This window comes from Heptranchias perlo, chromosome 26, assembly GCF_035084215.1.
Source record: "Heptranchias perlo isolate sHepPer1 chromosome 26, sHepPer1.hap1, whole genome shotgun sequence".
NCBI lineage: Eukaryota > Metazoa > Chordata > Chondrichthyes > Hexanchiformes > Hexanchidae > Heptranchias > Heptranchias perlo.
In genome coordinates, this window is record NC_090350.1 from 23,013,057 (window position 1) to 23,037,779 (window position 24,723).

A 24,723-nucleotide genomic window follows, 5' to 3' on the forward strand; every position below is an offset into this window, starting at 1 on the left:
GAAAGGGAGGTTAGACACAGGGTGCTACTTTGCAGTGTGGTAGAGTGCTTTTTTTTTGCGGGGGGTGGGGGGCGATGACGGTGATATTGAAAAGGACGGGGAAGCATTTGCAATGTCAGCTAGCATAGGACTAGGAAGGGGTGGTGAGCAGGTTAGTGGGAATGGGGTTAAGGGAGCATGAGATGGGTCTCAGTTATTTAATCTGGCACCGATTCTCATTAAGATTAAAAAATAAGTCTTTTGAATGGACATGCACAGCTCTTGGTGTTACTCAGTTTGAAAGTGGCTATCCAAATGTTGTTAAATTCATTATTATTTATTATTCACATTAAAATCAGTAAGATTTGCTTTGTATAATCAAGGCAGCAATACTACAGTCATTGGACGTAATAAAAAAGTCATTGTTTTTCAGTGGGAGAAGTTTCATCTGTAATCTTTCATATAAACTTTGGTGCTTATTTGGGAAATATAAACACATTGACTGTTTATATGACTTTTATAATTTCTGCCATGAATATACTTTTAAAATGTTTCTATTCCTAGATAGATGTTGAAAAAACTTTTAAACTATCAGTATTTAAACTTACATCTGTTTCAGAAGGAAAATGCTCCTGCATTTTTACGTGCTCCTTTACTTTAAATGCCAGTCACAATTTACAATTAAGAGGAAAATTGCCCAGGCTTTTTGCTCCTGCTCACTATCCACTTTCTCTGTGTGTATTTGTAAATGACCACCTGGGAGAGCTACCATAGGGTGATTGACACCCATGGTGTTAATTGGACCAGGGTGCACAGACATAATTGAAGTTGTACATTGTGTCCTTATTTTTATATCTGCATTATAAATTCCAAGGTGTCAGCCTTAGCTCAATGGTAGCACTCTCGCCTCTGAGTTATAAGGTTGTGGGTTGAGTTTACATAGACAGTTTCCGTTATAAATATGGATATAGGAATTTATAATGGCAAAAGTTGATAGGAAGTGCACACAGATGGAACATTTTTGTTATAGATGTGCCCAGAGCATAAACAGCATTTTTCACCACTGATGGAATGCTCCAACTATTGCCATAGCACTTGAGGTATTTCTCAATGTCCCTTTGTTTTAAAAGGTATGTTTTCTGGGTAGAACCTAGTGGCTCCAAGTCCTAATATTTCCATTTAATTGATTTCTACTCATCGAAGGCAAACAGAATCATTGTTATAACCGCCCCAGTCCAATTTGGCCCTTTAATTTCCAGTGAATTCAAGTCATCTGAATATTCCTTTATCCAAATGAATGTGTCTCAGTAGAAGTTTGGAGAAATGTTACTGTAGTGCATGTGTAGGAACACTGGGCTTTTTTATTTTGCCTCAGCAATGTCAAGGTTTGATGACTGATTCAGGAAAAGCTACACAAGGCAAATGAAGGTCTCGCCTTCATAAATTGAACGGTATCACAAGGATTTGGAAGTAATGTTTAAATGAAACCTACTGCAGTATTTGGAAGGCTGCAAAGATGAGGTTGATTATATACCATTTTTTGATAAAAGATTGCATCCACGGTAGGTTCCCAAGCTCAGTCCTGGGTCTGTGGGAGACAATGAGCAGAAGTAAGCAGCTTCCAACCAGAGAGGGAGTAAACTTAGAACGTGATTGCTTTTTCAGATCTTCTAGGGACTAGGTGAAAAGCAGCACCAGGAGATGCTTTGGACCAGAACAGTCACTTACCCACCCTTTTGGTTGTGGATCTTTGTGTTTGTGCGTGTGCATATATGATTTGGTGGGGGTGCAATGAAACTTAAGGGGGAAAATAACCAAAAATTAAGATGAAAAATTCTGCTCATTCCTACACTGATAAGTCTGGCTGTCAAATATAAGCCACATAAGTGCTAAGCAGAAGCAGGAGTGTTCAACGTGTTGCCTTCCACTTACAACCTAATAGTTTGTGAAATAGTCATTTAAGAACAGAAAAGCCAAAAACAATCTTTTTTAAAAAGAGCAGTACTGATTTTTTAAAAATGTAACTCTGATATACACACACAAAAATGAACGACCCTGTAACTGATATCATGGCCTCATTAAGTTTAAGGCCATTCTTTGATGCATTTGCTAGAAGTTTAGACTAACACTCTCCATAAAATGTCTTATAAAGAAAGACAGGTCTGGTAAAGAATGTTTCATCTAGTTTTGACTCTGGACCCAAAAGGAATCGATTTGATTGCACTGCATCAAATTTAAAACCTACCAGATAGAAAATAACTGGTAAAATATAAAATCTTACGTGCAAAAAAATCAACCGCCTCAGAGTAGGCTCTTCTTATTGGTCTGCAAGCCATAAATTCCTGTACATTCAAACAACCTAAAGAAAAATTGTGGCAGAAATCTAAATCTCCCTTTTTGTAAAGTGTGCTGTTTTGTTCCAATTTTTTTCTCCTCCCTTCCTGAAGGTACTGATTCCAAGGGTGCTGGTAGCCCTCCATTACCATATCCAAATGGCCATTCTTTATATGTGACCCTAGATACTGAGTATTGACAGGCTATTTGACCATGAGGGAATGGGATAACAGCCAAGCCAGATCGTATTTTCATCAGATATCTCTCCATGCACTTTCCGGTAAAGAGCACGAGAGAGCAATCAGGAGCGGGAATGCCTGATTGATTTCCCCCCCCCCCCCCACCACTTCTTCCAATACCAGTTAAATTCTGGAATGTGTGACTCTACCGTACCATATAATGCATTTATTTACTGAGCCATTTGGGTAGTTCACAAAAAAAAGTCCTTAATTCCAATCGTCTTTAAATTAGCACACTGGTTGCTACTGTTTGCAGAATTTTCTGATTTGCAACACAGGAATCTAATGGCATCACCTGATTAAATTACATTTCCTGATGATTATTTTCTTCTCATTCAGTTGTTATCATGAATTTCGCTGACAGTCATGTCATACATATTTATTTATTTCCTTGTGTGATTACATGTGTAATTGCATATTCATTATTGCAGCAGATCCAGCATTAGATTACAAGATGTTTCTTTCTTTTTTGTATTTGACCCCATATTATTATAATAATTCAAGTTGTCGGCATTTGATATCTGACAGTTCCCGGTTGGGTGTACGGGTGAAGCTATCCATCTTTGACACATATTTCTCAGGTGGAGTGGTTAGTTTTCTTCTTATATCCATGCTCTGCTTATCAAGACAGAGTGAATGGGTCTTGAAGCCGATATCCTCTTGTACTCGTGCCAGTTGTTTGTACAGAGAAGTCAAAGCATCCCTGAAACCCAGGAATCAGAATTGTAACAACTGTAAATCTTTGTCCTCAATGGAAGATTTTCTCTTCTGCTTCCAGCAAACTCTAACATTTATCTCAGTTAGCCCAGTAACTCTACATTTCACAATCAACCACAACACAACCTCACAATTTTGAGCTCCAGAACACGTCATTATAATTTTCCTTTCTCAGCTGACACAGTGTTGAGGCCATTAGAGCAGGACAATGCAAGTTGCTGCAACAGTTTCCTAATCATCTCAGCTGAGCCACTGTGGGTTGGCACCACATGAAAGCCAGATGCTTCCCCACCAGGAGGTAGCTTTAACCCAGCCTGCACTTGCGAACCTTCCTGCAGCCAATTACACTAGAGATGCAACAGTTTAACATAGAAAATAGATAACATTTTCCCTGGTATTACATTTACATATGTGATAGGCTAAATGACTTTTGCGATAATTAAATAACTTTCCACTAATTGTGTCTCTTGTATTCAATACAAGTAAAAAAATGTTTGTTTTTCTACATTTTAAAACAAAGTCATTCATAGCACAACAGGCTAAAAGTGAACATAATCTTAGATATTCTCTGACAGGAAGAGTGTTTGAGCACATACAGGGCCTGGTCAGAGGTACTTGTTGTCTTGAGGTAGGGTGAAGGTGGAGTCCATAGGTACAGACATTGGGCAGTAGAATATTACAAACCAGTTTCAAATTTGCAAATTCTCAATTTCAGCTACATTATCATAGAATCATTGCACAAAAGGAGGCCATTGGGCCCATCAAGCTTATGAAGAGATGCAGATAGAACACCAGGTAACCCTAGACTAGGGAAGATGTGCAAACCGCGCTGAGCAGATCATGTAGAATCATAGAATGGTTACAGCATGGAAGAAGGCCATTCGGCCCATTGAGTCCATGCCGGCTCTATGCAAGAGCAATTTGGCTAGTCCCACTCCCCTCCCCTAACCCCATAGCTCTGCAAATTTTTTCCTTTCAAGTACTTATCCAGTTCCCTTTTGAAAGCCACAATTGAATCGGCCTCCACCACCCCCTCAGGCAGCACATTCCAGATCCTAATCATTCGCTGTGTAAAAAAGTTTCTCCTCATGACACCTTTGGTTCTTTTGCCAATCACCTTAAATCTATGTCCTCTGGTTCTTGACCCTTCCGCCAATGTGAACAGTTTCTCTCTATCTACTCTGTCTAGACTCTTAATGATTTTGAATATCTCTATCAAATCTCCTCTTAACCTTCTCTGTTCCAAGGAGAACAACCCCAGCTTCTTCAGTCTATCCACGTAACTGAAGTCCCTCATCCCTGGAATCATTCTAGTAAATCTCTTCTGCACCCTCTCTAAGGCTCTCACATCTTTCCGAAAGTGCGGTGCCCAGAACTGGATACAATACTCCAGTTGTGGCTGAACCAGTGTTTTATAAAGGTTCATCATGACTACCTTGCTTTTGTACTCTAGGCCTCTATTGAAAAAGCCCAGGATTCCATATGCTTTTTTAACCTCTGTGCCTCTTAGTGTTTTTTTTAAGAACAACTTGGCAGAGGGCAGGTCGCTCGTCCTTATGGATGGAAAATACAAGTAACAGGAAGGGGGTAAAAAGAACAATACATAAAAATACATTGAATCGAAAAGCATCAGGATATCAACTGGGATATAAAGACTTCATCTGTTAAGTAGAAAACTGCTAAGGTCAGTAGTTATGCTGATTTAAGTGTACCATACATGTATTGACAGTATTGAGAAGAGGCACGGTATACCTATACTATAACACCTCTGAGACGCTGACCCCAAAACTAATGATGCTACTGAATTTTTCCTTTTAAAAAGAATGAAATGGGCCCAATTAGTACTTTTTGGCACGAGTCTACATTTGGTTTATCAGAAAATGAGTAAACTGATTTGCATATAGCAATGGGATATTTGAAAGATTGCAAGCTTCTCTGCGAATAGAGAACATGAAACGTACTGAGATTGGGCAAGTTTCTGTTTGAGTGCAGCGATGGTCCCCTCCAACTGGTGAACCTCATCTATCAGTCCGTACTGTGCCTGGGGGAAAAGGACACATGATACTTAGGATAGGAGTCATGGCATTTATCAATTTGCGAACTCATAACATTTGATGAAGATAGTTCTCTCTCAATTTTACCCTTACCTGACTCGCATCTATCCCCCCACCCCCATAGTCACCCTGATCGTGAAGCATATAAAATTATTGTCCTGATATACAGCATTATGGAAACAGAGTCATTACATCAAATGTATCCTCCTGTAAATACAGTATTAAGAAAATATGCAACTGCATTGATATGTAAATCACTGTACCATATGTTTTCCCCTAAAACAAAAACCTTGCATTTATATAGTGCTTTTAATGTAAAAGCAATCAAAAAGAATGATGGAATGTTGGCCTTTATCTCAAGGGTGTTGAAATACAAAAGTGAGCAAGTGATGCTTCACTAGTACAGAGACTTGGTCAGACCCCATCTGGAGAACTGCATTCAGTTTTGGGCACCGACCCTCAGGACAGATATATTGTCCTTAGAGGGAATATGGTGCAGATTCACCAGAATGATACCGGGGCTTAAAGGATTAAATTATGAGGACAGGTTGCATAAACTTGGCTTGTATTCCCTTGAGTTTAGAAGATTGAGGGTTAATCTAATTGCGGTGTTTAAAATGATAAAGGGATTCGATAGCATTAGCATAGATATAGAAAAACTATTTCCCCTGGTGGGGGATTCCAGAACAGGGAGGCATAATCTTAAAATTAGAGCTAGGTCAGTTAGGATTGAAATCAGGAAGCATTTCTTCACACAAAGGTTATTGGAAATCTAGAACTCTCTTCCCCCAAAAGGCTGTGGATGGTGTGTCAACTAAAATTTTCAAGACTGAGATCGATAGATTTTTGGTAGGTAAGGGTATCAAGGGATACGGAGAAAGGGCAGGAAAATAGAGATGGGGCACAGATCAGCCATGATTTAATGGAATGGCCGAACAGGCTCGAGGGGCTGAGTGGCCTACTCCTGTTCCTATGTTGAAAACATCCCAAGACGCTTCACAATGGCATAAAAAAATGTATGGAGTCAAACTAGAAGACATTAGGAAGGGTGACCAAAAGCTTGGTCAAAGAGGTGGGTTTTAACGAGGGACTTAAAAGAGCAGAGGGATTTGGGGATGGAATAACAGAATCTGGGGCCTAAGTGGCTGACAGCATAGCTGCCAATGGTGGGGCAAAGGGAAACGGAGAGGCACGAGGAACAGAGTCTTCATCGGTGGGGGGGGGTTTTAGAGCTGGAGGAGGTTTTTAATTGTATCCAAGTGATTTATATCAATTGGTGTTAATTGTATTCAGTTGGTGGTTATCAATTGGGGGCTCTCTTGCATCCATTTATAGGAGGGAGCTTATCCAGCGAGTGCTGGGTGGGTAATGGGGATCACTGTGAATAAAGGCTTGGAAGTAACTGAAGACCAGGTTTTAGTATCTATCCTTCACCACCTGGCTATCCAATTTATTGCAAGGTTACAGAGAGAGGGAGGAGTGAGGCAATGAAGAGATTTAAACTTGAAGATGAGAATTTTAAATGTGAGGAGTTGGGGGGCCGGGTGCCAATGTAGGTCAGCGAGGACAGGGGTGATGGGTGAGCGGGACTTGGTGCAGGTTAAGATATGAGGAGAAGAGTTTTGGATACGCTGAAGTTTACAGAGGGTGATGGTGGGACAGTCTGTTGCTGTGGATTTAACTATGGACTGGCATCAATACCACATCACAATTGACCGAAGTGAGCAACAATTCAAGTAGAGAAACCACTTCCTTTTTCTCTTCCACCTTCTTACTCATCTGTTGTTGCCTCTCTCTCATTTGTCTCTGCACCTGCAGTGGAGAAAGGCAGTGGGACTCGGACTTGGAGTTAGAGGCAGCAGCTTTTGACACAAGAGGCAGGCAGGTTGGAAGCACCAAACACTGGGGCTTGTTGGGAACACATACTAGAAACATAGCTGTATCTTTTGGGGGATGTAGTCAACTGGCTGCTGGCCTTCCAAGGGTGGAACAGTTTGTTGATTACTCCTGATTTAGTAGGTAAGGTCCTAGGTTCAATCTTTGGCTAGCTCATTTCAGCCAAAGCAGACAGTCAGGCTATTACAATTCAGCTCAGTGGCCCTGGGCCAGGAAGAGATAAAATCAGCCAACTCTCCTCCTCCCTGATCACTTAACACAAGATCCTTGGCAGAAACTGCATGTGTGGACATTTGGCAAGGGCGGAATGAGGCTTGGCTGTCATGCTTCCACAATCATAATAGTCTGCTGACACTCACACATGAAGGATGGCCACTTGGACAAAGTACCAGAGAATTGTAGGCACTGTTGAAATCATAACTCAGTGTTTTCAGAAGAGAGGAGGAGAAAACTGGGGTTGAAAAAACAAACCAGTCGGGATGAGGACTGCGTGGAAAATCCAGTTACTGCCTTTTTCCACAAAGCTGACCACTTAGTACTTGGCCAAGAAAAACAAAACCTGTTCAACAGAGGCCAGTGTGCATATGTACCAGGAAATGCTGGGACAAGAACCCATAATCTCCTGAATGGGACTTAATTATTTCCAAATGTGTGTCTCTCTCTCACTTTGCATAAAGTGAAAGTATTAAATTCCTCCAATTGCAGTACAAAGGTCACTGTCATTATCCTAATAATATGCTCAGAATAATGTGCCTCATTAACCTATCATGTCTTTTCTGTCTTGTATGTTCTTGAGTAAGCTTCTTAGATGAGCTGGAAATATCACAAAACAACATAATAAACCTTTATTCTTACTTCATCTCTGGAGAGTTCAACATTGGGTCTGTAGGTGCGAGTCTCAAGTCTTGTATGAGCCACCTTCAAAGGGGCAGCTTTAGCTCGAAGATCTGCTTCAAGGCGTCGGACATCCTCTTCAAGATCTGCAATCTCCTCCAAGATCTAAGTGAGAACAAGGACAGAGAACACTGATCGTTTTATCAGAAAAACAGAACAAGCAGCTTCATAAAATCAACCCTTTCATTTTCAATCTGGCATTTTGTAGACCAAGTATATTTTTCTTTAAATTGAAAAGCCAAAATGAAGAGCCTAGTGTAGGATACCACCATGGTTAAAAAGATGAGATAAATCAGGAAGTAGCGTTGGATGATGCCAAGCTGGAGTTTGAAAAGCCTGAAGACTGTAGGAGCAAGAGGTAGACAAGGAATTCCATCATTTTGAGATATTGGGAAATAATGATTTAGAATAGCAAACAATGTGTTAAGTTTTGATTTCAACACAGTAAGGATGTAAGGAGGAGGAAGGAATACTGGACAAGTATTGCAAAAAGGAATATAAAAGGATATAGGGAAAAGGAGATGGGATTACAACAGATTGCTCCAGTTAAGATGCTAGTGCCCACACAGGTGTGATCGGCTCAATGATCTCATTCTCTGCTGTAAATATTATAGTAAACAATTTTACAACACCAAGTTATAGTCCAACAAATTTATTTTAAATTCCACAAGCTTTCGGAGGCTTCCTCCTTCCTCAGGTGAATGGTGCGGAGGTGCCACATCGTTCACCTGAGGAAGGAGGAAGCCTCCGAAAGCTTGTGGAATTTAAAATAAATTTGTTGGACTATAACTTGGTGTTGTAAAATTGTTTACAATTGTCAACCCCAGTCCATCACCGGCATCTCCACATCATAAATATTATAATTCCACAAGGAACTACATTATACCAAAGCCAGGTGCAACCTGTCACATTACTGTGCCATCTCACTTATCTTAAGGCTCAAAGTGCCAATCTTTCGGTTGTTGTACTGTGTTCTAATGAATAGACTTCTCATCACCAAGGTTTCCAATCAGCAGTGAGAGGCTCAGCAATGGTATCTGATTCAGGTACCAGTACAGGCAAATAAAGTTATCTTTGATCTTGGAACTAAGTCATTTTGTTACAGAAAAATCTTTCTATAGATTAGAAATATATTTTTGTTTTTTTAAAAGAAATGAAAAAATTGTGTCTAAATAGAATGAACTCTGTTACATTTTTCTCCTGCCACCTCAACTCATTAAGAGCCTGTTCAAACTCATGTATTCTCTTCCTGAAGGCAAAGTCCGTGGCAACCCGTTGTGCCTCCACTTCATTATCAGTCTGCAATGACAAAAATCAGGAGACAATTTATAGTTAATTTCATTTTAAAAGATGTTTATTATCTGCTGACCCTTTCTAAAAGACCCTCTGACATTTACAATTCACCGCTTGTACTGCTTCATAATCTGTTGCTTGGAGGATGAGAGTTGCTCTCCATGAGATGACTGACCCTATAAGTTTCCCTCCCTCCCTTTGGTGGAGCGCATTCCCACAATGGCATGGCTCAGATTAGTAACTTAAGTGGAGGATTGTGGATATGAATCCACCTCTTACCACTCCGTGGCACAGCAAGTTGGTACATCAGTGCCCTCCAGTAACATAAACTTTGTTGAATTTTTGGGTTGGATCACATCATATTACAAGTCAACAGGGCTGGAATAAAACAAAATTTCCTCCCTTTTCCATTTTCCAGTGGAAAGGTAGCTAGGTAATTTGATATAAACGCTTCTGTTGAGCCATCAGCAACAGGGTGTGAAGAGTGCCCTTGAGTAATCCACTGATCAACTTTCCCTCTCTCTGAGGAAGCTCAGTTTGGCGCCTCGCCCCTCTCTCCATGACACAGACCTTATCAACAGCTTAAATCATGAAGCATCATCACACAAACCTAACACAATACCAGTTGTGCAGAATTCCTGGTCTTAGAGTTGGGAATTAATTTGTCACAAAATAGAGGCTTTTAAATTGTGTGTGTGTGTGTGTGTGTGTGTGTGTGTGAGAGCATAGGGAAGAACTTAATAAAAATTTATGTGTTTACACAAGAAATTGTGGACAACATATACAAGAGGATCAATGGATTCCAGAAAGTAAAGTACATGTGAACTGGATCCCCGTTAGGATTTGTGTTTGTCTACTTTCTTTTCCTCCTTTCCTGAAGCCAGTGATTTGTTCCACGGATGCTTTTCAATCATGGGAGGCTTTCACAGCCTGTCCTCCTTTGACATCCACATACTTGCACTTTCAAGTGGGGGGGGGGGGGGGGTCACCAGATAGCCATTGAGCAGGACCCCAGGATTTTTTCCCTCCTTAGCCCAGGGACACTGGGGTCAATAAAAGCACCTTCACAGCTGCCACAGCTGAGATCAATGCAGACCTGGATGTGAACCTGAGACTTTTGATGTCCTGTTATCACTCCGTCAAAATAAATCAGGATTTATTGATGATCACTGCATTGTACAGTTGTGTTCTCTGGAAAATATGATCTTCTTTTCCTACCCTCTTTCCTTTGAAGAAGGAAACAATTAAACATTGTGGTAACTTTTATTGATTTGATACATTAATTTGCAGTTCTTCTGACAACAATGTACATTTAAAAGCTCCATTTACATGCAAAATTATTTTTTACTTAATTCTGGGGAATGTAATACCATAGGAACAACAACAACTTAAATTTATATAGTGCTCCTCACAGACATCTGAGCACTTTGGAGAGAAGGGGACACTGAAGATAATAGGGAAAAACAGTGGCTAAGATGATGAAGTGAACGCACAGAAAGGTTTTAAGGAGGCTTTGGAAAGCAGAAGAAAAGTGGTGAGGTGGAGGAATTTTGGGAGCAAGTTCCAAAGGACAGAGACATGGCAGCTTCAATGATCAGCTGCCAAAGGTGGGGGGAACAAGAAGCAACCAATGAGGGTTTGTGCAGGGACATTGGATTTGAGGAGAATGCAGAGGTTGGATGGGGTGAGGTCATGGATGGATTTGAACAAGAGGACAATGAGTTGTTGGGTTACAGGAAGCCATTGGCGCTGGACAAGTAAAGGGAAGCAATGGGTGTGCGGGGCTTTGTTGCAGGAGAGGAATCCGGGAAGGCTGATAAGCTATCTGTGAGGAATTGTAATTCTTCCCTCTGATCGTACAATAATATCGCACACCACCACTTCTCATCCCAATCCAATCCAGACTGGTAGGTGAGCAGTCTTTGGAAGAGCTTCCTCTGAATTTCAAAATACCCATGCACTAAATATTCCCTCCCTTGACGCAAACACCCCTTTTCTGCAAGGTTTCATTCAGAGTGAACATTTTATCTCCTAACTTTAAAACCTCTCCTCCAACTTTTGTATTCTCCTTTTACACACACAGCATTTACAAAAAAATGATGGAAAGGCCAACACTGAGTGAACAGATTTAGTGATTATGTCACAATCAGTGTGAAATGTCTTATTCTCACTCGTGTAATATTTATTTAGAAGGTAGGGTATTTTGTTGTTTGATTGTTGTCGGGTGCATTAACACTCAAGTTACAATCATAGTGTAAATGCAGCCTGAATCTGGAGTTGGGACCCAACCAGACACTGGAGCAAAGCAGTCTTAATTCCGCATTTATATTACACAAGCTTAGCATTACTGAGAAGAGAAAATGCAACCTAGACAGACATCCGTGGCATTATTTCCTGCTTTTGCAACACCAGGTCCTAAAAGGTGAAGATATTAAGACTTACATATTTAATGGTGGCTGAAATCGCCTCACGAAGTTGGGTTGAAGCTTTCATCTCTGCCTCTGCACGATCCTTGTTGTACCGACTGAACTGGTCCCATTGCTGTGGGGTGGTGGAGCTACCGGTAACAGGGCAACAAATAAAAAAAATTGAAAAGTGTGCTCAATTTCCCCCCTCCCAATTTTTAGTTTACTCTTGTCTCCTCCTTTTAAAGGTCGCGTGAAACTTCTCACTCTGGAGCTGCCATGACGGTTCAATGGGTAAATGCATGTTTACACATGTTGTGGTACTGAGCCACACAGACCAGAAAAGTACCAGGATCAGTGGCAGGTCTATGCCAAGTTAGTTACTCAGCTAGGGCAGCAGTTGAGGTGCTACAATTGCCTCAGGATCAGGGTTCTCACTCCTGATTGACTATTCCATGACCCCTGATGGAAACTACACGATGTGGATATTGAGTAAGGACAAGATCTGTTTGGCTGCGATGTTGACAGTGACATTGTCTGTCGACAATCACTGTATCTGGGCTTACACGTGAAAAATGTTCACTTGGGGAACGTAATAAGGTTTGTCATTACTCTAGCATGAGTCGGGGGAGGGGACAAATGTGGGGAAAATTTAATTCACTCGTGTTTTGTAAAGGAACCATTTTATGAAAACATTTACTTCCAACATCAAACAGAAAATCATAAACCCAACGTTAAGCACAAAAATCTTCAGTCGCAATGGCTTGGTGGATAAATTCACCACCTGATGTGGTAGTCTCAAGTCCAATCCCCCAGTTTGCGCTGATTTAGGTGATCTCAGCCAAATAAAACTACGGATGCTACAGCTGGCTTCTGTGCCCTCAGGGTAGAGAAGGAATAAAATCAACCACGGTTCCTGCTCCTGATCAATATCCAGATACGTGTGTCTCTGTGTGTGTGTGTGTGTGTGTGTGTGTGTGTGTGTAGATATCAGGTGAGGACAAGATCTGTTTTAGCTATGATGCTCTAACAGTTGAATAATCTGCTGACTGTCAATATCTCAGTTCACAGTAAGAATAGCTACTTGGGCAATGTGCTGCATGGCCGCTGGCACCCATGGAACTAAGATTAAAATATACTGAGATGTAAAGTCCAGAAGGATCAGAGTTTGAAAATACAAAGGTATTTCTTACCCTGGGGGGATACGCAATGGGTTCGGTTTGAAGGAGATGTTTGGGGAATTATTATTGAGTGACAGAGCAACTCCGTCAATATTCAAAGCTTCATTTTTATTCCTGTGATCGAAGTTCAGCTGCTGACGAGCTTCCATCAACAAACTGCAAAGAAACAACAGTACATACTGTAAATACATTCTGTACATGTAAATTATACAGTATACATCTTTGTAATCTGCTGCCAAAAAACTGTTCCTAAATCATAATGTAGCATCATGTGATGTCATATCACATTAAGTCCGTATTACCTTTTCACTATGCCACTTCAGTCCTCTATGTGAAACTCTATTAGAAACAAAAACCTCAAGAAAACCTGTAGATAAAATAATATTAAGAACAGTGTCTGACAGGAAGTTTAAAGCAGTAATATCAGATCTAGAGAGACAGAGAAATCTACTGGTGGAGGGTAGCGAGATCAAATTCCAGCCTTGACTTACAGTCAGACTCAATAATTCTTCATTGGGTAAATGGAGCTATGGCAGATATGGGTCAGGTCACAAATAGAGTTTCATTATTTGGGGAAGGAGGATATCACTGGGAGCACCAGTGCAAGAGGTACGCCAACTACTAATCCAAACACCAACCAGGCTGAATAATTGTCCAAGTCCACCCAGTAGAAGGAGAAAACTATGTTGAGGTGTGGCAGCAGTGTAAGACATCAAATGGAGAAATACTTTTTAGAAATGTGTTTTAAGTGGACAAGGAGTATGCATCTTATCTGAATGGGGTAATTTAATAAACTCCTGCACACTGCACTGGAGAGTCCGAATCAAGGACTTCAATTAAAAGGGAAGCATTGCACATGGGAATTTAAAAGTCCTAGCTGAATACTAGAGTTTCAGGGAGTAGGATCCAGACAGCTAAATGCTTGGTCACTGATGGTGAAATGGAGGATGGGAAGATGGAAAGGGATCAAGGATATCTCACAGTTGCAATGATTTACATCCTTATCTCTGGCTAAGCCTCACTTGATTTTAGGTTAACCTAGGGAGCCTCATGGGGTTGGTTATGTAGTAGCAGGAGCAGACACCAAATTGCACTGATATAGTGCCTTTAATATGGTCAACATCCCAAGATACGTCAGAGGCGCAAACGGATGGCAGGCGCTCATAGAAGAATTAAGGGAGGTGATTAAAGGCCTGGTCAAAGAAGCAGGTTTTAAGGAGGCTTTTATAGTTGAAGAGTGAGGTAGAAGACAAATGGGTTTAGGGAGAGAGTTCCAGGGTGTAGGATCCAGACAGCTGAATGCTTGGTCACTGCTGTTGGAATGCAGGGAGGGAAGATGGAAAAGAGGCCAAAGTTGTAAGGACAGAGGGCATCAGCTGGCACATGGGGCTGGATAAAGTTGCAGTGACTGGGTGAGGTTATCCTTAAATTTGAATTCAATGCACTCGGGGAGTCGGGGCCTATGGGATTTGGTGAGAACAAGAATGATAGGGCAATGGGAGTTAGAACGGACAAGATGTGGGCGGCAGAGTTTTATAAGAGTTAAAGTTCATGTAGAGTGAAGAAAGGTGAACAAAGCATTGGAGAATTCAAGACTAGAGATGGTAAAGGTATGGATAATCCAAAAGGCAAAACCTAGGCACTTCCACAAGAGGGTTGAGGGGGGAATAAAAAGGGGAAACAAAGAACAAATCACAGTAGTAGCTAGCTAGGGGGTAGCATTTGTAGAGTTCTGAATGGAAGTGAACATACAATGTTTTTTTTTATTCGTTCATGGGATGTGGGCGTCGCTGGCGAGGCCGGCATTTATTGCCCATCCCTAATTGCCCTTGAGAAGGTGGTGGTGAGCCGCCTTCTTGAACCGCTGCAGTCCGTGTGGTGAAGGTTCTCCCACAGTGCTGTTAGGTAGGGAATTCCAGGATTTTGACCCAGCAACGACAAAGGAACGGCGATATATTTCCAAGTCAGGATGGTGTGTGACTTGGAGGGGAACGTGCAGGTGGTGTTGTTCCCATGTACCTGCTGCTGTTGTCCTTCTAGGTGGTAGAGGTCGCGGGTTTGGGAGGTGCTGTCGAAGAAGCCTTGGCGAGTTGCTGCAGTGCATCCTGTGGATGGTACACACTGCAGCCACTGTGCGCCGGTGGTGAAGGGAGTGAATGTTTAGGGTGGTGGATGGGGTGCCAATCAAGCAGGCTGTTTTGTCCTGGATGGTGTCAAGCTTCTTGAGTGTTGTTGGAGCTGCACTCATCCAGGCAAGTGGACAGTATTCCATCACACTCCAGACTTGTGCCTTGTAGATGGTGGAAAGGCTTTGGGGAGTCAGGACTTAATATAGTGTTGAATATGTTGGATATAAATAATAGAAAACAATTCACCAATAATCAGAAAGACCCAGTAACTAGTACACAACTGTCTGCACATACCAGAGTTGTTCAAAGGCTTCACTGATTTTCTGCTGAAGAGCCTTCTTTGAGCCCTCAATCACCTCAACCTCCTTAAGAAGCTGTTCATGCACTGGGTCCGTCACAAGATCAATGTCCTGCCGACCTTCCCGTAAAGTCAGAGACTCTATGGCAACATCCAGATTCAGATTCTTGGCTTCTAAAGCGCGTTCTGCTTCCTCCTTACTCTAGAAAAGATCAGGGCAAGCAGAAGTCAGCAGATAGACCTAACACTGCTCAATTGTACATAAAGAGCACGCCTCCCTGACAGAAAATTCTAATACAACAACTGTTGGGAGAAACTCCTCTTCACACCGAGTACAAAGTAAGGGTGAAAAGGAAAGAAAGTCACCTCAGGATGTTTGTAGATGCATTGGAAGAGGACATGGACCATATCACCTCCCCTCTTTCTTGGCCAGGTATATGGTAGAAATGGGAGACCAAGACGGGTGGGGTAGGAAACAAATTAATAATTTAAAAAAATATATAGGGCAATAATTTTTGATCAGGTTGAATGAATTAGAAGTATTCAATGGCTTCGTGGGTAAATGAAACACTAGATTTATTCCTGAGCCACAGAGATAAGCAAGGTCCCAGAATAGACCTCCGATCTTTGTTGGACTGGTCAATCTCAGCTGATGCTGCAGTAAGGGCTTTAGAATTGACTTCAGTTCCTAGTCTTTGGGGTGGGGTGGATTGGGGGTGAGAGACTAGGGGCTCAATTTTAGGGGGCAATTGCGGGTGCGTTGGGGCTCCGAAAATCGCGGAAATCCCGTTCGGGTTCAGAAGCCGACTCCAACCCACCGACTTCAGAGTTTCCCAGGGACCCACCTGTGTGCGCGCAGGCGACCTGAAACCGGTAGTCCCGCTGGCAGTTAAAGTCGGCGGGTTGACAGTTGAAGAGCCAAATGTACCTCATTGAGATTCTTAAGGCACTTTACCTGTGACAGATGAAGTAATTGTAACAATTTTTAAGCTTACCTGGGAGGCTTGCCCACTGCTTCTGATTCACGCCTGGAAGGGCCGGATCAGGGAAAAAGAAACTAAATAAATTACGTAAACCACCATAGAAGGAAGTTAGAACACAAAATGAACCTACCTTTGCTCCTTGCTCGGATGTCCGATGTCATCCTCTCCGATCTCCCCCTCTTCACCACCCCCACCCCCGATATCCCCCTCTTCACCACCCCCCCCCGATGTCCTCCCGCTGTCCCCCTCTTCATCCCCCCTCTTCACCCTCCCCCGATGTCCTCCCGCTGTCTCCCTCTTCATCCCCCCTCTTCACCCCACCCCCGATGTCCCCCTCTTCACCCCACCCCCGATGTCCCCCTCTTCACCCCACCCCCGATGTCCCCCTCTTCACCCCACCCCCGATGTCCCCCTCTTCACCCCACCCCCGATGTCCTCCTGGTCACCCCCCGATGACCCCTCTTCACCCCCCCGATGTCCCCCTCTTCGCCCCCCCGATCTTCCGCCCCCCCCGCCCGCATCTTCCACTCTCCACCACCCCCCTGACCGCTTCTTTCACTCTCCCACCCTGCATCTTCTACTCCTCCCCTGCCCCCCCCCCCCCACCGGTCTTCCATTCCAGTGCCGGATGACATCTTGCTCTATCTCTTTCTCTCCACCGCCCCCGCCCCCCAACTCGCATTGCAGCTCCTGATGGCAGCCAACCTGTCAATCAGGCTGGCTGCCAGGCGTGAAACCCAGAGAGGACGTTAATCAACATGCGATCGCATCGGAAACGGTAAGTTTTGTTCATGCGGGTTTGCCACGCGCACCTTTACCCCGCTGCTGCCAACCCGCCACCATTGCAAAATCGACCCCTAGGTTTCCCATTCCATTCAGACAGACCAAAGATCAAATGTGGGTCCTTCCTGGTCTGTAAAACTCAGTCTGTGCCATGTAGTGCATTTACCCACTGAGCTATCAGAAAGTTGAACATATCCTTTTTTTATGTTTGGAATTAGATTTTTCAAAAACAAAATTAAGAAAACACCCCTGCAAATGGCCACTATGATTTTGCTCACAGTTTTTAATGCAGTATCAAAATATTTTTAGAGTTTTAAAACTTCTTTTTCTCTCATTTTACAAACTTCCATTCTCCCAACCCCCCTCCCCAATGCTCAAATTCTGCTACTGGAAGTTCTCAAATATTGTAATTTGAACCCAAGCCCTGCCCCTCTATAGCAGAGTACATGGAACACCAATGTTCTGCATCACCACACCACCCAAAAGCGAGGAATCTTGATACCATTTTCAAGATAATTGTGGAGTTTTTAGTACAATCTTACTTTGCTCAAAGCATCGATCTCAGTGTTAATATCTGAAAGACAGATCTCCAAAAGTTCTTTCCATCGCTCCACCTCATCCATACGTTCGGCGAGCCTGGTGCTGTTGTCTTCTTGATCCCATTTAGTCTGTAACAAAGACAAAAATATTCAAGTCTCACAGTTCCAACAGATTGATAAGCTTTATCCAACAAAACAGAGTTTCCCATTATTGCTTGCAGTCAGTGACCTTCAACAGCGCAGTTCCAAATATGAATTCTGTATAGGATAGTAAATTGGTGGCAATGAGACAAGATTGCAATTGAATGAAAAGGTTAATTATGCCACAAACCAGGAGAACAAAGTTTGAGTAGTTTACGAAGTGACCGGAACCACCCAATTCAATTGCCCCGATATCGCTCAGCCATTTTTCCATATATATGTCCCGAGGTAATGTTTACATTCATTATTAAAGCTTAATTTATTTTGGAGATGTTATTCTTAAGCCATTGGATAACGAAGGCCACAAATAACATGCATGCGTGTAATATTGATACAGGTGACTAATACTGGATCTGAGACTATATGAGCCCCGTTTTTTCTCTTCTCCCAAGCCCCAGCCTAAGTTGTGTGGTGCGCTTTTTGCAACTGCCCAACTTGCCCTCAGCTGAACCCAGCCGTATTTCCGAGTTCAGTTCATTTAAATCACTAGGGTGAGCAGTGGATGGATCTACTACCTGGGAATTAGTGCTTGATCCAAATGCCTGTATAAGCTCAAATTCCCAGATGTTTTTTGGTCTCCTGCCTGCTGTCAGAAACAGCAACCAAATAGCTTCCACCCTCTCAGTGCTGCTGCAATGAAAAATGAAAAAAGAGGCAGAAGGCTTTATGTCACCCCCATTCCATCCACATAGCATTTAAATGCACCTGCCTGTTTCAGGTAGGAGCTTTCCGCCCATGCCTGAGATACCCCAAGAATGGCAAGTCATATGCAAACAGGGTAGAGACCCAGCATTATGGCTATTCACCCACTTTTTCTCTCCTTAACACCCCAGAAATTGGTTGGGCAGAGAAAAATCAGCCCAGTAGTTTCACAAGACTGGGCACGACATTAACACTAGGGTTCATTCCATAATAAATTTTCAATTACTAGGTTCTATAATTGTTGTCCATCATTTTTTAATTTTGCAATTAAATTGCTGGTTTGTACATCTTTACATTAAAAATAGCATAATGGTGACTGAAGAAAAAAAGAACAAATAAATGAACAAACTAACTTGCATTTATGCAGTGCCTTCCAAATCCTCAGGAATTCCCAAATTGCATCATAGTCACTGGATTACATTTGAAGTGCAGTCACTATTACTGCTATTTTGTAGGTAAACATGAGAGACAACTTATGCACAAGGTCCCACAAATATTAAATGAGTAATAGCCAGTTAATCTGTTTTGGTAATGTTGGTTTAGGAATGATTGTTGGCCATGAAAGCAACTTCTTTAAATATTGCCACAAGATTATTTAAATCACCTCTACAAGGCAACAGGCCTTGATTTAGCATCTCATCCAGAAGACAGGACCTTCGACAATCAAACACTTCTTCAGAACTGCACTGAGTGAAACAGTGGGTTAACACATTGCTCTTTCACTCTAGTGCTTGGGTTCGAGTCTAGCCAAGGTTTGGCGAAATTAAATAATTTCTCTCTTTGTTAACTCCAAAGGTTTTATGTGTAATGAGTTTGGCAGTTTCCTTTGGGCTTAGGTCAATAGAACAGAAGAAGATATAAACACGTACAACAGGGATGTAAGGAAAGGGCTGTAGAAATAGTACAAGGCATGTTTTAAGATCACAACAATTCAAAAGGCTAAACCCATGATCATATGTACAAATTAAATTCTGGTTAGTTGTTAAGTGAGATATTTTAGACTAAAGAAACTAGATTGAGTCCAGTGCAATAAAGAGGGATAGAAGAATTTTTAAACAATAGATTTCAAAGATAATCAGATGATATGAGAGCTGGAACAAGCCAATTTGATGGTTTATATGTTACAGTTATTTGAAAAAAAGTTACTTCTGGGCTAGCTAATCATAGAGCACTGAAAGTGGCCATTCAGCCCATCATGCCTTTGAAAGAGCTATTCAGTTAGTCTCACTTCCCTGCTCTTTCCCCATAGCCCTAATTAAATGATTATCATTGTTTCTATGGAAGGATAAGGTAAATGGGCTGAATGGCCTTCTTCATCTGTACTCAACCTTGTGAACATGTAAAGGGGAAACTTCACATTGAAACTCCCCAGTTGAAGTGTTGCTACATTTGTATTAAGACACAAAGAGAGAGAGACAGGAAGTAAAAAGATACAATAAAATGAAAGGCCAAACTTACTGATTATATACAAAGATGTTGAGGTGTCACTAGATATAGCCGTGAACAGCTACAGTGGGGGTGCCATGTGATACCTTTCCAGAACAGCAACTTGCAGAAAAAGACTAAATGACATCTATGCTGGGGAATATGTGAACAATGTTGTGCAATATAGTCACCATTTTTATATCTCCACTGAAGCCACATAATACATGTATCTATGTCATGATCAATTCAGGGTGGAATACACAAGAATATATATTATCTTCCCCCCTTCCTGTTGTTCAACAAATTTTGGAAGTGTTTTCTTTGTCTTACATTTACTCAGAATTTGGCTTCAAAGAGTTGCGCTGTCCTCAAAATTCCATAATAATCAGTGTCTGTGCTTTTATAATTGCAACTACACAGCCTTCAATTGAGCACCTTTATTATAGTTCTACTGGGTCACCCACAATACATCAAAAAATTAGAAAATTTAACTGTGCATTAACTCATTCATAATCATTATATTCAAATCTGGATTAGATTCCTACCTGATTGTTGGTTTCATTCCGCAGGGTCCTGGCTTCCTGGCGGATCTGATGGGACATGTAACGCTGTCTTTCTGAATTGGTTGAGATCTGGTTATTGTTGGAGAACCAGTCTGGAACAGTGTACCTCTGAGCTGACTTTAAACTCAAAGTTGCCATTTTGCAACTGTGAAATCAACTGGGGAAAAAGAAGCTTCAGATTTATTAAAAGGATTGACTGGGGATGAGCACGTTTCTCCTCTCAGTAACAATGACATGTTTACTCTCAGCGTGCGTTAGACAAAAAACAAAACCACATTCGAATACCAATGATACTGAGGATACAGACACAGACTGGGTGCCCTAGATTACGAAGCAGCAATCCAATTGAAGGGTTCAGATGACGAACACAAAAGCAAAGCTTGAGTAGTTAATATATAAATTCCAAGAATGGAAGATTGCCTGTAATACTGTCATACATCTAGTTTCTTTCAACTCTTCATAGTCAAAGTTTCTTCATGTCTCTCATAAGTCTAGCCAGCAGCTATGACCTCTTACCTCTGATGGCTCCACCCTTAGTCCTGCTTTATCTGTGACACTGTTGGCCCCACGATCTCTTCTGATCTCAAATAGAACTCTATTGCTAAAGCTGCCTCAAGATGTTTGATTTCCTGTTTCATGATGAACACAACTCTTAACTCTCGATGAAATCTATATCTATCTGACTCAAGTTACCAAAAAATTGTATTTTCTCGTTCTTTCCCATTATCTCAAAATTGTGGAACTCTTTGTTTCCCTCAACATCATCAAAAATTTGTATTTAGACAGTCTCCACATAATAAAAAATTTCAAGGTGCTTTACAGGAAGAGAAAGGGAGGAAAGAAAGAAAGGGAGGAAAGAAAGACAAGACAAGACAAGACACACAGACAGACACACACACAGACAGACACACAGACAGACAGACACACACAGACAGACAGACACACACAGACAGACAGACACACACAGACAGACAGACAGACACACACACAGACAGACACACACACACACAGACACACACACACACACAGACACAGTTGCAGTGGAGTGGAGAGGGAGGCAAACTTACAGTGGACCAGAATCAGAAGAGTAGAGGGTGTGAAATGTCATGTCGAGCTGAGGATATTGTCAAGGTAGGAAGGGACAGTTTTCTCTTCCTCCTTCAGTCCACATAATTTTAATATCCAAACTTGAAATCACTTAATCACTGCTTCCTGATTGGCATCATTTTCTTTCAAACCCCTTTCAAACTTGGTGATGTCCTGCACCAAAGGCTTTGGCCCTACACCAAGTTTTTTTTTAAATTAAAAAAGTACAGTATACAGGTTATTTTTCTTCCTCAAGTTTCCATCAGATTTTTTTCCATTTACTCCTTCATTCATCAAAACATCAATTCACGTTGAGTTTCTCTAGAAAAGAGAAGGCTGAGGGGTGATCTGATAGAGGCCTTTAAGATTATGAAAGCGGTTGATAGAGTAGACGTAGAGAAGAGTTTCCATTTGGGGGGAGACCAAAACTAGGGGCCATAAATATGATAGTCATTAATAAATCCAATCGGGAATTCAGGAGAAACTTCTTTACCCAGAGAGTGGTCAGAATGTGGAACTTGCTACCACAGGTATTTGAGGCGAATAGCATAGATACATTTAAGGGGAAGCATGAGGGAGAAAGGAATAGAAGGATATGCTGATGGGGTTAGATGAAGAGGGGTGGGAGGATGCTCATGTGGGGCATAAACACCGGCATAGACCAGTTGGGCCAAATGGCTTGTTTCTGTGCTGTGTTATGTAATTCTATGTAATACAGTTCCACTGAAGCAAGCAGTCCTCCAGTACATTCGCCAAGTAGGACACTCTTCATTTATGATCCTGGACTCTGATTATTAACATGCAAACTAGCTGCATGAAGGTCATCAGTACTGAGCCTGATCTGGTCTTTACCCAATGTCCACCCAAATACATTTTCTAGCACAGAAAGAAGCAATCAAGACCAGGAACCTTTGTTGATTCCCTTCTTGCTTACCCTGGTGTCTTCAATTGCAGCCTGGGCTGGGATCAGGTCACTCAGGACAGACCAGGGATTCAATCCAGGGCCGTTCTGTTTTGTAGGCTCAGCTACGGGGCGATCATTAGGAGATTTCTTACTGCTACTTTAAAAGATAAAGTTTTATCATTTAATCTTCCTGTTTTATTCGTGGATTCAACTCTACGAAACGAAAATAGACATTTATGTTATTTACCCGCGCATCAACAAACTGAAACAGCAACACACTTCGGTACTTTTGTAACGCAGGCACTTACCCATCACTTTGTCAGGTTGTTGCTCAGATTCTCCGGACCACCGCCTCGATTCTCCACCGCGCCTTCCACGGCTTCGTTACCAAACACGAGCACCGTTGCTCGGAGACCGGACCCTTTGCACCAATCAGAAAAGCGATATTTCGACAAACACAACCATGGCAACAGAAAGTGCAACAATAAGACTGCACCACGTGCGGCTATTTAAGAAAGTCCTGTATCAATAATTTAAATCTTGCATTTGTCAATGTATGAGATTATTTGTGAAATAATTTAGCCAAGATCCACAACAGACTTACATATTTTTCAGGCGACGTCGTTAGGTCCAGTCCTAAAATAACTGGATGGTTCTCCGTATGTGGGTGCAATAATTATTAAAACCCGAAGTGACTTGAATTCAGACGAGAGTTTAAAATTCAGAACAATCTTAATTAAAATAACGAGACATTGAAGAACTCGGAGCAGATTTATGATGCGAATAAAACAATGTATGCAAAGTATGGCTAGTAAAATGTGAAAATGTTGGAATAAAAACAGAAAATGCTGGAAACACTCTTACTTTTACTGTTTGTAAAAGTGTTGGTCCTATCTGATGACAGGCCTCGTCCATACCACTGCAAGATGGAAATAAGCACAATCTTCCATCCCTGTGGGGATTTCCGTAACGGAAGTTAAGATTGGGGATTTATCGCGTGAGAAATCACATACACGAACTGTCGTCGACCTGAAACGTTAACTCTGTTTCTCTCTCCACAAATGCTGCCTGACCTGCTGAGTGTTTCCAGCATTTTCTGTTTTTATGACATAAATTCCTGGTTTACCGTTTAGATAGGGAAACATGAACAGATCTGGTCTGATCAATGGAATGCGACTAATGCAGACGATTGGTCAAATCGTATTTTGTATCAACTCAAAGAACCGGTGAGGTGTCAGTATCCTCTGGAACACACACGAAATCATCGTTCTCAAGCTCCAAGGCTTTGCAGCTTGATGCTTGGCGCTGCACTTACCCTAGCATCACACAGCAAAGGCCATTAACGTGACCTACGCATTAAAACCAGTATAGCCTTGAACCAGGTGTGTAGTCGGTGCTGGTCCATTTTACATTTCAGGCGAGAAATGTATGTTTACTTTTTAGTCGCTAAAACAAAAGATGAATTGTATCATGAATTGAGAAAGGGCGAAGGTCTTGTTTCGCCTGGGACCGTAACACCAGCCTCGCGGGCCATTCGGTTGGTGGGGATGTTAACGGTGTCGTTCCTACAGCTTCGAACAGGCTGGATTCAGTTCACTTCTCTGCAAACAACTGTTCTCTAAGGAGTTTAAACTAGCGTAACATTTGGCACAATACTCACTTTTACAATTGCAACAATGTAACACTTGGTATACTGGAGGCGCCGCAGAGGGCATGAGTCCTCCTCCCTCGCCCCCGGAAAATGTTAATTTTGACACTGCATTTTGCAGTATGACCACGAAAGAAGATAATAAATTCTACTACCAACTGAAGCATCACAGGTGAAATATTCCAGGGAGCATGCCTCACCCAACACGCCCTGGCTGGGCAGTATAGCCACTTATAAAATTGTCACCACACCACCACCTTGAACATCAACAGGCACCTCAATGAGAGTGATCTGAACAACTTTAGTAGAACTGGCCATAGCAGAACGTGAATCTATCTTTCTTCACATCTCAGCCATAAATATCAACGCTGGTAGACACTCACTGCCAACACAATTCCCATAAACAGCAGGCTAAAGTTGAATAAATGAGAATGACAATTACTGCTTTTTTTCAAAAATGCAGTTTAAAA

The 24,723-nt window shown here is 41.9% G+C and overlaps 1 protein-coding gene across 3 annotated transcripts; it reads right to left on the bottom strand.

The window, feature by feature from the left end:
- Nucleotides 1-2,906: 2,906 nt before the first annotated feature.
- Nucleotides 2,907-23,010, bottom strand: tekt2 (tektin 2 (testicular)). Of its 3 annotated transcripts, none has more exons than XM_068006531.1 (11): nucleotides 22,914-23,010; nucleotides 22,636-22,762; nucleotides 20,598-20,772; nucleotides 17,728-17,853; nucleotides 15,416-15,621; nucleotides 13,005-13,148; nucleotides 11,849-11,963; nucleotides 9,305-9,412; nucleotides 8,075-8,218; nucleotides 5,231-5,310; nucleotides 2,907-3,255 (listed from the first exon to the last, which is right to left on the bottom strand). In XM_068006531.1, the coding sequence occupies exons 3-11, from the start codon at nucleotides 20,751-20,753 to the stop codon at nucleotides 3,042-3,044; spliced, it is 1,293 nt and encodes a 430-aa protein (XP_067862632.1). In that variant the 5' UTR covers nucleotides 20,754-20,772; nucleotides 22,636-22,762; nucleotides 22,914-23,010; the 3' UTR covers nucleotides 2,907-3,041. The 3 variants fall into 3 exon arrangements, with proteins under 3 accessions (XP_067862632.1, XP_067862633.1, XP_067862634.1); XM_068006532.1 differs by having other exon boundaries at nucleotides 22,636-22,759; nucleotides 22,914-23,004; XM_068006533.1 differs by having other exon boundaries at nucleotides 22,636-22,818; nucleotides 22,914-22,951.
- Between the last annotated feature and the right edge of the window lie 1,713 nt (nucleotides 23,011-24,723).

Excerpts from the sequence above, each read along its gene's own strand:
- tekt2 (XM_068006531.1), bottom strand. The coding sequence starts at position 20,753 with ATGGCAACTTTGAGTTTAAAGTCAGCTCAGAGGTACACTGTTCCAGAC. Across the intron at positions 17,854-20,597 it reads GGAATGAAACCAACAATCAG|ACTAAATGGGATCAAGAAGA; the intron begins GTAGGAATCTAA and ends TCTTTGTTACAG. Across the intron at positions 9,413-11,848 it reads TTTCAGCCACCATTAAATAT|ACTGATAATGAAGTGGAGGC; the intron begins GTAAGTCTTAAT and ends TTGTCATTGCAG.